This window comes from Staurois parvus, unplaced genomic scaffold, assembly GCF_062004578.1.
Source record: "Staurois parvus isolate SC_StPar_1 unplaced genomic scaffold, SC_StPar_1.0 ptg000438l, whole genome shotgun sequence".
NCBI classification, from domain to species: Eukaryota; Metazoa; Chordata; class Amphibia; order Anura; family Ranidae; genus Staurois; species Staurois parvus.
In genome coordinates this window covers 856,651-872,366 of record NW_028318234.1, presented here as the reverse complement: position 1 = coordinate 872,366, position 15,716 = coordinate 856,651, and the positions used below count along the sequence as shown (strand labels likewise).

Genomic DNA, 15,716 nt, shown 5'->3' with positions numbered 1-15,716 from the left:
TCGCTGGGACCCGGTGACCGACATTTGTAGCCACCAATGGCAGCGCAGGTAGGGCGGCACGCGCGCCCCACCTGGAAATACAAAATCACGTATATACAGTATATATATGTGATTTTGCGCAGCCCTGCTGCCCTGTAGCAGTACTTCTGCTATAGGACGGTTGGGAAGCGGTTAAAGTGAACCTTTGCTTTGTCCCTCCTCGCCCCGGTTTGCTGCTACATATAGAGGCATTTGTTAATAAGACATAAGTTACTGTAAACTTTATGTAGAAATCAAGCTTTGTTTCTCCTTCCCTGCCTCTATTCACCTGTCAGAAAAAAGAAGACCTATGTGAATTCCAAATCAGGGCTTACACCATGCTAAGGTTGGCCAATCAGGCATCCATTTCTGCATCATTGGAGGAAGGGGAGAGAGTCACATGCTCCCCCCCCATAATTGGAAGTACCGGTACCTTACAAGGCTTTGGTGGGCTTAAACATTTGGGTTGCAAAGGGAGCATGAGTTGAGCAAATAGGAGAACCTGTATGGACAAGGCATGGGTTCTTTTAAAACCTTTTAAAGGCAGACCAATTTATTTTTGTAAGCCATTTGCTCCCAGTTGGAATAAACCGTGAACCAAAATACCTGCCAGGCATATGGTTTGTTCATAAATCCCATGGTGTTTGCGTGGGTTTAAACAGCAATAACCCTGCAGTCGAGTATCCAACATACATAACATGGAGCCATTCCACATAAGACAGTTGCCAGGCAATTAATGTCAAGAATGACTTGTAGAAGCTTTATGTGTAGGACATCATTAATCACCCAGCATGCTGTTGGTTTAATAGGAACCCTTTGCTCCCGTGTAACTCGCGTGTGGCAGTACTGCAAAACCATTGCGATCACCTTAAAGGGGAATTTTAACCGTCTTATAACTGGTAGACACTTGGCTAGCAAAAGACAGCAGAAACCCTGATCTTTTCATGAAACAAAGAGTAATGTGTTGCAGTCCAGATGCATGGAATTGGAATGTATTGGTTTTTCAGCAGCAAACTGCTTTTAGTGTATCTGCACAATCATTGCTTTTTTTCCATATGACGGTAAGGCTAGCCACTTCTATGGAATCATTCTGCTGTTATTATCCATGCAGGCACATACACGGGCATTTGTTAGGAAAAGAAATTGATAATTAAGCAGATCATTTTTTTTTCTCTCTTTCTTATATCTGCATATTGCTGAGTGAAGCTAGGTTCACATCTAGGCAGTTGATGTGTTTTTCCAGTGCGTTTTGCTTTTTCTTTTTTTTTTTGGCTAATAGGAAAGTATGATAGTTCTGTTCATGGAGAGTGACTTTGATGTGACTTTACACTCTCTGGCATTTAAGTAGCATCAAAGTCACATCAAAGTAGTGCAGGAACCTTTATATGTCCAAAGTCACATGTTATGTTTAAGGGTTAGGGTTAAGAGCAAGGGTTAAAGTGTTACTAAACCCCGGACCCTGCATTCACTATATCTGGTCTCCCACAGTACACAGAACATGGAAGTGCAATTATTTTAGTAAATATAAACTGCTCATCAGAAGTTAGAGCAGTCTTGTGACTTCTGTCAGTGTCCAGCAGAGCACTGGTTAAAGCTTGTAGGAGGAGTTTTCTTTCTGCCCTTGGAGGATGAAAAACCTTTGACTTCTGTCTGGACAGTGCTGATTGGTCCTGTGCTGATCACATGTACTCTCCCAAGAAAAAAGAAAACCTCTCTAGCAATACACACTAAAATGAGCATGTGCAGAATGGCTATGGCACAGTCTGTCTTATCAGGAGATAAGATGTGGACATTTGAACAAGAGGAGGAGCAGAGAGAATCAAACTGCCTTTTTACACAATGCAGAGGATTAACCCCTTAGGTTCCACACGGAGTATAACAAGCATGTTTTACTGCATATACAGACTGATGTTACTGTTGTGGGTTTAGTAACACTATGATATAAATATCAAAACATGGTATTATTATTATTATACAGTATTTATATAGCGCCAACAGTTTGCTCAGCACTGTACATTATAATGGGAGACAGTACATGAGACAGCACAGTAAAAATACAATATACGAGGGGTTCAAGGGCCCTGCTCCTTGGAGCTTACAATCTAGGAGGGAGGGGAGAGTGGTACAGGAGGAAATGGCTGTACTTCCAACAACAACACCCCCCTTCCATTCTACTTGTGGCCATGGTGGCATTCATTGATGCTTTGTGAAATCCAGGATAGTAAAACAAAAGTCTCTTTTCTTTTATCAAGAGTATGATGTTTAACACAGGTAAAAAAAATGCCTTGAAAGATGCCTCAAACCCGCCCTGCAGGCCAGAGTACTTGGTGTCATTCTGGACTCCAACCTATCCTTCCAGCCCCAAGTCCAATCTTTAACTAACTCGTGCAGACTCCACCTCCGCAACATCGCCAAAATCCGCACGTTCCTAACCCCAGAAACCACTAAACAGCTCATCCACTCCCTCATCATATCACGACTCGACTACTGCAACTCCCTCCTCACTGGCCTGCCTCGCCGCTGGCTATCCCCTCTTCAGTCCATCCTGAACACGGCTGCCAGACTCATTCACCTTTCCAACCGCTCTGTCTCCGCCACCCCCCTCTGCCAATCCCTCCACTGGCTTCCGATTGCGCAACGGATCAAATTCAAAATCCTAACACTGACGTACAAAGCTGTCCACCATACTGCCCCGAACTACATCACTGACCTAATATCCAAGTACCGCCCAACACGCACACTCCGCTCCTCACAAGACCTCCTTCTCTCTAGTTCCCTGGTCTCCTCCTCCCATGCCCGCCTCCAGGACTTCTCCAGGGTGTCACCCATCCTCTGGAACTCCCTGCCTCAACCCATCAGATTATCACCTACTCTCCTCTCCTTTAGGCGTACCCTGAAAACCCATCTCATCAGGGAAGCCTACCCCACCCCCTGCTAACTTGTCGACCTCCTCCACTCTTCCTACCACTCCATCCCCCACAGCTATCTCCTCCTGTACCACCATCCCCTCCCTCCTAGATTGTAAGCTCGAAAGAGCAGGGCCCTCGATCCCCTCATGTTTTGCATTGTATTGGTATTGTTCTGTCACATGTTCTGTCCCCCTTTGTAATGTACAGCGCTGAGCGAACCATTGGCGCTTTATAAATACTGTATAATAATAATAATAAACATGGTCAGGACCTCTTACACAGCTTTTGGTTGTGTCCACCCCTTGAGCAACTATGGTAAAACATCTTCCAGTTGTTCTGGAATAAATAAGTTCATGGCACCAATTAGCCCATCTCTGGTAGTTTTGGGGTTACCCTGAGCTTACTAGGCAGTGGGGTAATAAATCAAAAACCCTGGATATAGCAGAAACTGCTTGCTGCTGCCTAGGAATGCTGAGCTCCCAGCTAGACCGACCTTCTTCTTCTTCTTGGGATTTTAAAATTGTCATCTAATGTCTATAGCATGAAGACGTGCACAAATAATGACTGTCTTAAATTCAGAAAAGATGTTCTAATCCTTGAGAAAATGTGATATTACACAGACACAGATTGGCTGGCAGGTCAAAATTCTGTTGGGCTTCTTCAACCAGAAACAAAGATTTCAAATCATTTAATAAGAAGGGTATTAGAATACCACATTCTGAAAAATGTTTACTGATTCCAGTGGTAGGGAGGAGACTCTGATAGAGGAATACAAATGCTGCAAAACTCTCCTGCTTCAAGACTACAAATACAGATGCTTTATCTGCAAATTAAAAGTGACAGAAATAAAGAGGTTTCCAGGGAAATGTTTATTGAATCGCATGGGAAAAGAAAGAAATGTTTACATTTGTAAGTTTTTTTGGTTTTCCTAGGTAACCCTAGCTTTCATCTTAGATTGTGAGCTCTAACGAGCAGGGCCCTCTGACTCCTACTGTATTGTAATTGTACTGTCTGCCCTCATGTTGTAAAGTGCTGTGCAAACTGTTGGTGCTATATAGTTACATAGTTAGTCTGGCTGAAAAAAGACCAAAGTCTATCCAGTGTGTGTCTACGTGTGTGTGTATGTGTACATGTGTATGTGTACGTGTGTACGTACATGTGTGTGTGTGTATGTATGTGTACATGTGTTTGTGTGTACATGTGTATGTGTGTTTGCGTACTTGTGTACGTATATGTGTGTGTATGTCTGTGTGTGTGTGTGTATTTGTACATGTGTGTTTGTTTTTATATGTGTGTATATGTATTTTACTTTTAACCTCGACCCCCTATGTATTGTCCTTTCAGAATTGCTATTTTAGGACTTGTTTGTAATAGCAGCAAGGACTGCTCCTCCTCTGAAAAGCAATCCATGCTCAGATCGCTTTTCCGAGGCATTTGACAGGTGGTAAAGAGGCATAATGTTGCCTCCTCACTACCTAGTTTAACCCTGTAAAAAGCAACACCAATCCCCTCACCACAACTGCATGCCATGCAATGGGGGGTGGTTGTAGTTCAACCCCATTCACCTGGAGGTATACTTCCAGCTGCGGCAACAGCATGTGTATACACCCAGCTGCTGTTTCTGCAGCTAAAGGGGAGCAGTTGGGGTGGTAAAAGGAGCTCAATTGTGTGGTTTTACCACCCTCCAACCTCACAGGTGAAAAGGCCCTTGGTTCACATCTGTGGGGCTGTGTGTAGGGCTGTCCATTCATTTCAGTAGGCTGCACATTCATTTCAGTAGGCTGCACATTCATTTCAGTAGGCTGCTCATTCATTTCAGTAGGCTGCCCATTCATTTCAGTAGGCTGCTCATTCATTTCACTGGGCTGCCCATTCATTTTAGTAGGCTGCTCATTCATTTCAGTGGGCAGCCCATTCATTTCAGTGGGCTGCCCATTCATGTCAATGGGCTGCCTTGCCAGCAGAAATGCAGGGAAAGTCATCCCTGACCTTAGTTTTAAAATTGCACCCCACCAAAAACACCAAGTTTGCCAATGTTTGGTGTAACCCCTAAAGAGCAGAGCATTTGCATGTCAGGAATGAGCGCGATTTTGTGTGCGCTCCGCGACACACAATATCGTGAACCAAGTCTTGAACAGGGGTACTTCATGACTGAAAATATTTTTCAAGGGCGCCCCGACTGGAAGGAGGTTGAGAAACACTGCTCTGATGTACATAATGCACAGTACTGAATATTGCAGTGAGATATATGTTACTGCACTGGAACTGTGTGAATGGGCCCCTAAAACATTTTTTGGTTGGAGATACGCTATATTGTGAAGCCAAAGATTTCCAACGTCTTTCTGCAATAAATCAGCTAGGAGGATGGAAATAATAGGATTGTCTAGAATTATTCCATAAGTACATTACCGCAGTGTTTACTTGAAACTTGCTTATTCTACCTTAGACTTTGTAGCCCCTCCAGAACAGGCTGTTCACAAATCTCAGCTCCTGCTGTGACCTCCAGAAGTGTCGGTAATTGATTTTCATAGTAGGCCAGTAAAATAATTTTGTTTTCGTACATACACACAGCACGCATTATTGGATCCAAGTTAACAAAATCACCAGCTGCCTGGGGAATATACGACGGCTGGGAATGGCTCACTGTGGAGCAATGTTGCTTTATAAAAAGATTTTAATATAGAAATAGCTGACAGCAATGTGTGAGTCGATGTCTGCGTCCTGTTCACAACAATTCAATTAACCCCGTTGTTCTGTTCTCTTTAGAAACTTCGAAAGGGCCTAGAATCACCCGCTGCCAATCACAAGAGCTTGAGACAATAACGTGTTATTGGACTTATGGAGATCTTCAGAACTTGTCCAATTCGATAAAGTTCCAGTATAAGACAAGGTATCAAAGCTTTTTTGTATTTGTTTTAGGGCTCATGTACACGAGACATTTGGAAAACACTTGTGAACAATGGAATCTGACTGCTGGAAAACGTAGGAAAAAAAAAAAACATCAGTTTAGCCGCGTTTGCATACCACGTTTATGTGCGTTTGCGTTTAGAAGCGTTTTTAAAAGATAACCTCAGGAGACCTTCCCAAATGCCCAGAATGCACTGAAAAATAGTAAAAAATATTTCAGACATTTTGAGAGGAATAGAGAGAGCAGAAGCAGAGAGAGCAGTATGTGTTGAGGTGACCTGTCTTTTCTGGTTGTATTCACTATGGATCCCATCATGAGCATAATGCGGCACGTTCTACCATTTTTTCCTTCTCGCGAAACCTGGAACTGACTGCGCCGGTGTACCAGGTCCATTTGAGTACATGGAAAACTCTTTGCATGCATTTCTGATGATGAAAAAAGGCTCTGAACAGCATCTGGACATGGAACAGTTAAAAAACGCTTCTAAACGCAAACGCAAAAGTGCACATCCATACAAGGTGGTGGATTGCCATGTTGGATCATGAGCACTTTTGAATATCCCACTTGGTATCGCTGCACCTTGTAGTTTCACAGATTTCTTCACTAGCTGGAGAGCACACAGGCATCACCTGGCATTTCTGTGACTTGTACTGCCACTGACAGTTCATATTTACCATATAAAATTATTGCTGAGATTTGTAATGACACAGAAATTTTTATAAGATTTGATACAGTATCGCTCAGAAGTGAGTACACCCCTCACATTTTTGTAAATATTTTATTCTATCTTTTCATGTGACAACACTGAAGAAATGACACTTTGCTACAATGTGACGTAGTGAGTGTACAGCTTGTATAACAGTGTAAATTTGCTGTCCCCTCAAAATAACTCAACACAGCCATTAATGTCTAAACCGCTGGCAACAAAAGTGAGTACACCCCTAAGTGAAAATGTCTAGGTTGGGCCCAAAGTGTCAATATTGTGTGTGGCCACCATTATTTTCCAGCACTGACAACCCTCTTGGGCATGGAGTTCACCAGAGCTTCACAGATTGCCACTGGAGTCCTCTTCCACTCCTCCATGATGACATCACGGAGCTGGTGGATGTTAGAGACCTTGCGCTCCTCCACCTTCCATTTGAGGATGCCCCACAGATGCTCAATAGGGTTTAGGTCTGGAGACATGCTTGGCCAGTCCATCACCTTTACCCTCATCTTCTTTAGCAAGGCAGTGGTCGTCTTGGAGGTGTGTTTGGTGTCAATATCATGTTGGAATACTGCCCTGCGGCCCAGTCTCCGAAGGGAGGGGATCATACTCTGCTTCAGTATGTCACAGTACATGTTGGCATTCATGGTTCCCTCAATGAACTGTAGCCCCCCATTGCTGGCAGCACTCATGCAGCCCCAGACCATGACACTCCGGGGAGGGAAAATGGCTAATTGGGCCCAATTTGGACATTGTCACTTAGGGGTGTACTCACTTTTGTTGCCAGCGGTTTAGACATTAATGGCTGTGTGTTGAGTTATTTTGAGGGGACAGCAAGTCTATACTGGTATAAAAGCTGTACACTCACTACTTTACATTGTAGCAAAGTGTCGTTTCTTCAGTGTTGTCACATGAAAAGATATAATAAAATATTTACAAAAATGTGAGGGGTGTACTCACTTCTGGGAGATACTGTATATTTTATTAGATTATGTCACACTGATATTGTATGATCACAATATTCACATAAGCACCTTATGATTGCATTTGACATGTATTTCTAGCGCTACACTTACATTTGTACTCATAGAATGAACAGGGTTGACTTCTCCATTGACTGTAGCAGGTTTTTTTTGTTTGTTTTTTATCTATAGTATGGATGCATTATATCATTGAGGCTGTGTGAGCTAGGTGTCAGCCCAGTGATGGACAGCTGTGGAGAAATAAAAACCCTGCTGAGTCCTTCAAAGCAAAGCTATAACCTCATTTACATTTCTGACATGGGTTTTGAAGGATATGGAATGCTATGTTTGGAATTGGATTTTATGAAACCAAGAACTTTCAAACTGACCTCAACCTGATTTGCAACTGACCTCAAAATGATCTTAAGTGTCTTTGTGCACTGACCCTTAATGTGGGCCAGAATTTGAAAAGTCAAGATGCTATAGGGATCACTAGAAATGTTAATTGTGCCTGAAAAATGTACTTTTATTTTCAACTCCTCTAGCAGTGACTGTTCTGTACCTTGAACTTCCAAGCTGTGTAACTACAATGTGAGATCTTCTGAGACACTGCTGAGCAAAAAAAGTCATAGCTGGTAGAATAATTTAGTTTGAGTACGCATAGTAAAATGGACCTGAACTTAAAGTATATTAGTATATTATTGTATTACTCTTTATAGGGAACATCTAGAAATGTTAAAACAAAAAACATAAAACTAATTAAAAAGGGATCACAAATAAGGGTTAAGTGTTGAAAAGAGCACATAAAAAAAACAATCCCTCCATAGAGAACAGGTAAAGATATGTAGAGACTTACCACCTAGGTTAACTTCTCCTTTAGTCATCCATACTAAAAAAAACAAGCTTAACCACTTGCCCTCCAGAGGATTTACCCCCCTTTCTTACCAGGCCATTTTTTGTGATACAGCGCCACATTATTTTAACTGACAATTGCGTAGTCTTGCAACACTGTACACAAATTAAATTTGTCATTTTTTCCCCACAAATAAAGCTTTCTTGTGGTCATATTTGATCACCTCTGTGGTTTTTATTTTTTGCGCTATAAACAAAAAAAAGACTGACAATTTTGAAAAACAAACAATATTTTTGACTTTTTGCTATAAAACATATCCAATAAAAAAATTAAAAAAAATCAAATGTCTTCATAAATTTAGACCAAAATGTATTCTGCTAAATGTCTTTGCTGAAAAAAAATCCCAATATGTGTAAATTAATTGGTTTACGCAAAAGTTATAGCATCTACAAATGGCAGTATATATACTGGAATTTTTTTTTTTTTTTGCGGCTTATGTAAGGGTGGCGATTAGCAACTTATAGTGGGACTGTGGCGGGCATTCTGACACTGGGTGGGAACTGACTAACTGCCACTGACATCCCCAGTGACACTAATAAAGTGATCAGTGCTAATAAAAAGCACTGACACTGTACTAATGACACTGGGCAGGAAGGGGTTAACATCTGCAATGATCAAAGGGTTAACTGTGCTGTGTGCTGTGTTTTACTAGGGAGACATGCTGTTTTGTATCTCTCTGCTGTGCAGAGAGATACAAATCAGCATGTCCATGCTGACAGGAGAGAGACCTGTGTTGGTTACACACAAGTCTCTCCCCTGTCATCTTTACCCAACGATTGGCGAGTGCCGGCTGGGAATCGCTGGGTGGGACCCGGTGATTGACATCCCTAGCCGCCAACAGCAGCATGTCCCCTACCCGGAAATGCAAATCATGTACAGTTGTGTTCAAAATAATAGCAGTGTGTTGAAAAAAGTGAATAAAGCTCAAAATCCTTCTAATAGCTTTTATTTCCATACACACAAATGCATTGGGAACACTACACATTCTATTCCAAATCAAAACATGAAGAAAAATATATCAAATTTGTGTTGTTCCTCTAAATGGAAGAAAAGTGAATATTAGACTGTTCAAAAAAATAGCAGTGTTTGTATTCTTCTTTACAAACTCAAACATTCACTATATAAACTGAAAAATGTTTGAATATTTTGCTTTCCTTTGAATCACTTAATTTAGTTGTATAAGCACTGTTTCTGAGAACTGCTGTACATCTGTGTTGCATGGAGTCACCCAACTTCTGGCACCTGTGAACAGGTATTCCAGCCCAGGATGATTGGACTACATTCCACAGTTCTTCTCTATTTCTTGGTTTTGCCTCAGAAACTGCATTTTTGATGTCACCCCACAAGTTTTCTATTGGATTAAGATCCGGGGATTGGGCTGGCCACTCCATAACGTCAATCTTGTTGGTCTGGAACCAAGATGTTGCTCTTTACTGGTGTGTTTGGGGTCGTTGTCTTGTTGGAACACCCATTTCAAGGGCATTTCCTCTTCAGCATAAGGCAGCATGACCTCTTCAAGTATTCTGATGTATTCAAACTGCTCCATGATCCCTGGTATGCGATAAATAGGCCCAACACCGTAGTATGAGAAACATCCCCATATCATGATGCTTGCGCAGCCATGCTTCACTGTCTTCACAGTGTACTGTGGCTTGAATTCAGTGTTTGCGGGTCGTCTGACAAACTGTCTCTGGCCACTAGACCCAAAAAGAACAATCTTACTTTCATCAGTCCACAAAATGTTGCACCATTTCTCTCTAGGCCAGTCAATGTGCTCTTTGGCAAATTGTAACCTCTTCAGCACGTCTTTTTTTCAACAGTGGGACTTTGCGGGGGCTTCTTGCAGATAGCTTGGCTTCACATAGGCGTCTTCTAATTGTAACAGTACTCACAGGGAACTTTACACCTTCTTTGATCTTCCTGGAGCTGATTGTTGGCTGAGTCCTTGCCATTTTGGCTAATCTTCTATCCATTCGAAAGGTAGTTTTTCGCTTTCTTCCACGTCTTTCAGGTTTTGGTTGCATTTTAAAGCGTTTGCAATCATATTAGCTGAGCAGCCTATCATTTTCTGCACTTCTTTATATGTTTTCCCCTCTCCAATCAACTTTTTAATCAAGGTACGCTGTTCTTCTGAACAATGTCTGGAATGGCCCATTTTCCTCAGAATTTCAGAGAGAAATGCACTGTAACCAGCATGTACAACATTTGCTGCCTTCCTTCCTTAAATAAGGGCAATAATTGCCACCTGTTTTTCAAAGAATGAATGACCTCACTAATAGAACTCCACACTGATATTATTTTGAACATTCCCCTTTCAATTAGTGATTCAATTACACAGAATCAGCAGCATGCATGTCATGACTGTTGGGTCTGTTGGATTTCTATTACTCTACTACACCTGCTAGTAAATTATTTGCCATGTAGAAATATCATTTCTACCAAAAACAGTGATTGGTCAGGTTAGTGATGTCTGACTGCTATTATTTTGAACACAACTGTATATATACATGATTTTGCACAGCCCTGCCGCCCTGCAGCAGTACTGCTGCTATAGGGCGGAGGGAAAGTAGTTAAAAAAAATTGTTATTGAAAATTCAAAAATATTACTTACAACAAAATGTTGTATTATAAAAAATAAGACAAATTGTCTTAGACACACTCATACACCAATATGTAACAAGCAATCAGGTTGTTAAATAAAGGGAGACCATGGCAACCCAGGGCAGCAGTACAGGTCTCTGAAGGAACCCCCAGTATAAAGTGTTTCAAAATAATCTTAAATCACATTGATTACCAGAATTCATCTCCCTAACAGCTTCCCTCATCACTTAGTTGCCAAAAAGTAGCCACCCACCAGGTCCTAATGACCCTTTCAGAGTTTTGTCAGTCCAAAAGATGTTTAAGAATAAAGATGACATGGTTTGCAGCATAGAAAAGCTCAACAGGCAAGAGCCAAACACTGTATAACTACAGTAAGAGATCTTCTAAGGCACTGCTAACCGAAGAATAATTTAGTAAAAAGAAGAACCGCACTGCATGGGTTGACTGCTCGTTTTGTCTAGGGGAGCACCGAAACGCTATACTTACCCTTTCCTCCAAACCTCCAGAAATCTGCTCCCCCCCACGTCCAGTGGTAGACTGTTCGAGCCATCCTCATGTCCAGAGCTGGTCTATTGACATCAAGAACAGTCCATTCACAAGACTGCTAGCGTGCAGGGCAGGAGGATCGGTGGGGACCAGCCATGCACTTGGAGGATCAGCGGATTGGGTGAGTATAAAAACATTTAACCGATGCGAAAAAAAGAAAATAAAAATTTTGCACAGAGTTTTTCTTTAAGTACAGAAAGTAAAATGGACCTGAACTTATTTTAGCTGTGCCTAAGATGTACCCTAAAAAATGTGTTCTTTGTCTTGAATTTCTCTGATATATAGCAGTGCACTCCTGTGCCTGGAGCTTTAAAGCTGTATACCTGCTGTGTGAGATCATCTAAGCCAGGGGTAGGCAGCCTTAAAGAGGTGGAGATCTACCTGAACAACATGGGAGAAGTCAAAGATCACCGGGCACAGTCTCACCTCCTCACAGCTGATTTAAACCTCTAATTGCAGTACTACCGTGTCACAATCGCATGCATTGCACAGCAATCATGGGTTTAAATCAGGTGATGAGGAGGCAACATATTGGGGGGTGGTAAAACTGTGCAGTTGAGTCACGGTTTAACCCCCCCTATCCCTGCTCCCTTTAGCTGCTGAAGCAGTAGACAAAGGAGTACACATGCCACAGCAGGAATTACACCCCCTGTTGCTTTTGGTGGTGCTACCGCCTGTCAATCGCGTAAATGGGGCCACTCTGCAATTGCCCCGTAACTGCATGCTTCTGCAGGGTTCAAGGGGTTAAAGCAGGTGAGAAAGCAACACACCACTGCCTTTTTAACCCCTTGTTTGCTGTACTGCACAATGTTGCAGGGCACTTGCAGAGCGGCCTCATTCACCTAAATTGGTCGTGCTTGGCAGGTGCTACACCCACCAACCATGACAGGGCATATGAGCAGCACTACAGAGGAGACATCAGCTTATGTGGTTCTTGCTGCATACTACAGCGCCAACTTTACAAGTAGCCTCTTTGCATTGCAGTCTGCTTGATGCTCTGGGATGGCGGGTCAGCAAGCCCTGACCATGATCTAACAGTCACCTGGCCGAGGTCTACTGGTAAATCACGATCTACTGGTTGCTGACCTCCACCTAAAGCAATGCTGCCTCTGATTGCTAGTCTCATAAAAGTCTCATAAAATTTGGGGTGAGATTGGCAATATCTCTGTGCTGTCTACTGTTTATATCACTGGACAGAAAGATTTACCTACCGTACTTGTTTCTGCTTCATTCATTTTGTGAATCTGTGCTTCCTATACCTCTACTGTGCTTCTTAAATATTTTTACACCAGTCGTGATGTGCAGCTCTAACATGAGAAAGCAAAGCCTCACTCCTCTACCAAGTTGGTCCCATCCCCACAAATACATAGAACAGAAAAAAGGCATGGTAACTCAGTAAAGGTACTGCGTAGGCACAATTAAAATGTTACCTATAAATAGCAGATCTGCCCCAATATTAGATAGGACATTAGGCTGTACGGGTGCTGTGCATGCGGGATCTGGGTTTGTAAGTCTGTGTCTGAATGTCCTCTCAATATTGCTTTTGTAGTGACCATCAATGGAATGACTGCCTCGATACCAAGTCTGCAGGTAGAAACAGCTGTTATTTCAGCAAGGAACACACCTCAGTCCAGTGGAATTATCACATCCGCCTTATTAGTGAAAATGTTACATTTGATGAACGTTCATTCATCATCGATGAAATTGGTGAGTCCATGCAAACTCCTGACGATGCCTCTATTTGTACAAGTATGGTCAACCTACTACACATAGTATTCCAATGCAGCTTCAATTTACAAAACATGGATGGTTTACTTTTCATCTACAAGAATAATGATAAACATATACATAAGATTGCTGTGAGGAGATCAGATAATTGTAGGATCATTCTGACATGCTTTTATTGTTGAAGTGTGCATGTATAGCCCCTGTACAGACACTTCCAGGTCTTGTCTATTTTTAGAGGGCCCAGTCAGTTGGTAGAGTTCTACGGGGTGGACACAGAGGAGCCAGGTATACACAGTATGATGTTTATCGACAAGCTTGTGACAACATGTCATGTCTGTAGGTACTTTAAAGCCTCATCGTTTTTGATAGCTATGGAAAGGTTAGATCCATTGTTTTTTTCATCTATTCTCTATACAGTATTATCCATAGTCACTCGTGAAGTCTCCACAAAAATGCAGAATGAGTGCCAAAGAGGCTAAACATGGAGTGTAGCTTAAACTAATGCACTAAATGCATTTAAATAACAACAGTATATTTTTCATGCCTACTTAACCAATCAACCTCCATTCAGATCCACATTTTACATTTGGAGAGGCTTTACTAAGAGAACATACTAAAAACAATTACAGCATATTTCCCACAGCGTATTTTCGTACAATACTCTAAAATTGAACCTGTAGACCATTTTAAATGTTAGGTTTATTAGCCATAAAACCACTCTCTCTGTCCTTTTCTAAAGCTGGTATATTATTATTAGCTGCTTGACTTCCCTTGCATCAGCCCACCCACCATTGCCCCTATTGACCAGTGTCCCTGTTGATCTGTTTGGCACACTGATTGGACTGGGTGAATGGCTGAAAAGTATTTAGCTCAAAGCAAATCTCCAGCTTTCTTGAAATGCAAGTATGGCCTATTTTATCATGTATAGTTATGCATAGAGCACCAACAAGAACAACATTTCCCAAAATGTGCATAGTATACCAATGGTGGTACTTGGCGAGGATGAGAATTTATTTTGAGTGCATATGTTTACTGAAGTAACAGGTACCTTTACCAGGAACTAAAAGGAGTTTCTGACATAAACCATAGAATAATAGTGTCTTATTTTATAGTTTTCAGACTGTCTGGTCCACAGCTTTCTGCCACCCAGGGCTGTGCCTGAACTGCTAACTTTAGATGGTGGTGATCCCTCAGTTTTATCATCTCCACATTGCAGTAGTAGGATAGGCTCCAGATCCCACATCGTAACAGTTTCAACTCTGTGTACAAGCAGAAGGCTGCTATAGACCATGAGCAAAGGAACAAACAGGAACCCAGCACAAACTATACTCTGACAGCCAATGCAACAAAAGAATATTGTAGCAGTTTAGGTTGGTGGTGTATGTGTAGGATTCATTTGGACTTCTTGTGATAGTTCTAAGGAGCTATCCAACTTCAAAAAAATTTAACTGAAACTAACAAAAAGTTTGTATATCTGACATTAGTTGTAAATCATTTTTGTACTGTGTGTATCAGACTATTTATATTTCTTATTTTTTTTTATTTTTTTTTTTTTTAGAACAACCTGCATCTAACTCAGAAAAACGGCTAAGCTCTATGGCACAGAGCACCAGAGACCCTTTGCAGAAGACCATGAAAAAGACTTGTAATTTAGTTATTATACTTTAATGTTTTATATATTTGCACATTACTTGCTATTTGTTACATTAGCCTGATGTTTTTGATGAAGATAACCAGGATATATCATAATACCTCCCAGATATCACTACTTTAATGGGACCATTGCGGTTTTTTAATCGAAAAAGAGGTGGGACTTGAGTATAGCGGGTTTGGAATCATCTGGATATGGTCAGATTTGGCCTGAGATCAGGCAAATCAGTTTAAGCCTTCGAAATTATATAGAGTATATATGTGTCAGGCGCTTCCATGCACTAGCTCTGCTTTTAGGAGCGGAGTTCCTCAACATTCTGCAGGACCAGGTTGTCAGAAGGTGATATTATTATTATACAGTATTTATAAAGCGCCAACAGTTCGCTCAGCGCTGTACATTACAAAGGGGGACAGAACATGCGACAGGATAGGATAGAACATGTGATAGGATCAGCACAAACACATGCTGCAAATCACATTATTTTCAGCAAGAATTAGTGTTGTGTTCATGTTTTTATAGCAATTCTGCTTAATATGGTCTTTCTACATTACACTCCAAGCATCCTGTAGTGATACCTTTGTGACAGAGCCCTAAGCATTATAAAAAAACTAAATATTTTTTGTAGATTTTGATAGTGTAGGAAAAAGATAAAATCTATGAAATTAAGGGACGTCTTCTGTTAGATAGTTGTCACCAGAACAACAGGTGTCCCCATTGGGAGATTCACCATCACCTGTTGTCACAATGAAAGCTGTATTCTCCCACGCAGGTCCC

At 41.5% G+C, this 15,716-nt stretch overlaps 1 protein-coding gene across 1 annotated transcript in view; it reads left to right on the top strand.

Annotated features, from left to right (window-relative positions):
* The window catches only part of GHR (growth hormone receptor), a 535,090-nt gene that overhangs the window by 477,734 nt on the left and 41,640 nt on the right, over nucleotides 1–15,716 (top strand). Inside the window, exons 6-8 of the mRNA XM_089687808.1 lie at nucleotides 5,694–5,817; nucleotides 13,113–13,270; nucleotides 14,850–14,936. Of these exons, the coding sequence (XP_089543934.1) occupies nucleotides 5,694–5,817; nucleotides 13,113–13,270; nucleotides 14,850–14,936 (369 nt within the window). The remainder of the gene's footprint in view (nucleotides 1–5,693; nucleotides 5,818–13,112; nucleotides 13,271–14,849; nucleotides 14,937–15,716) is intronic.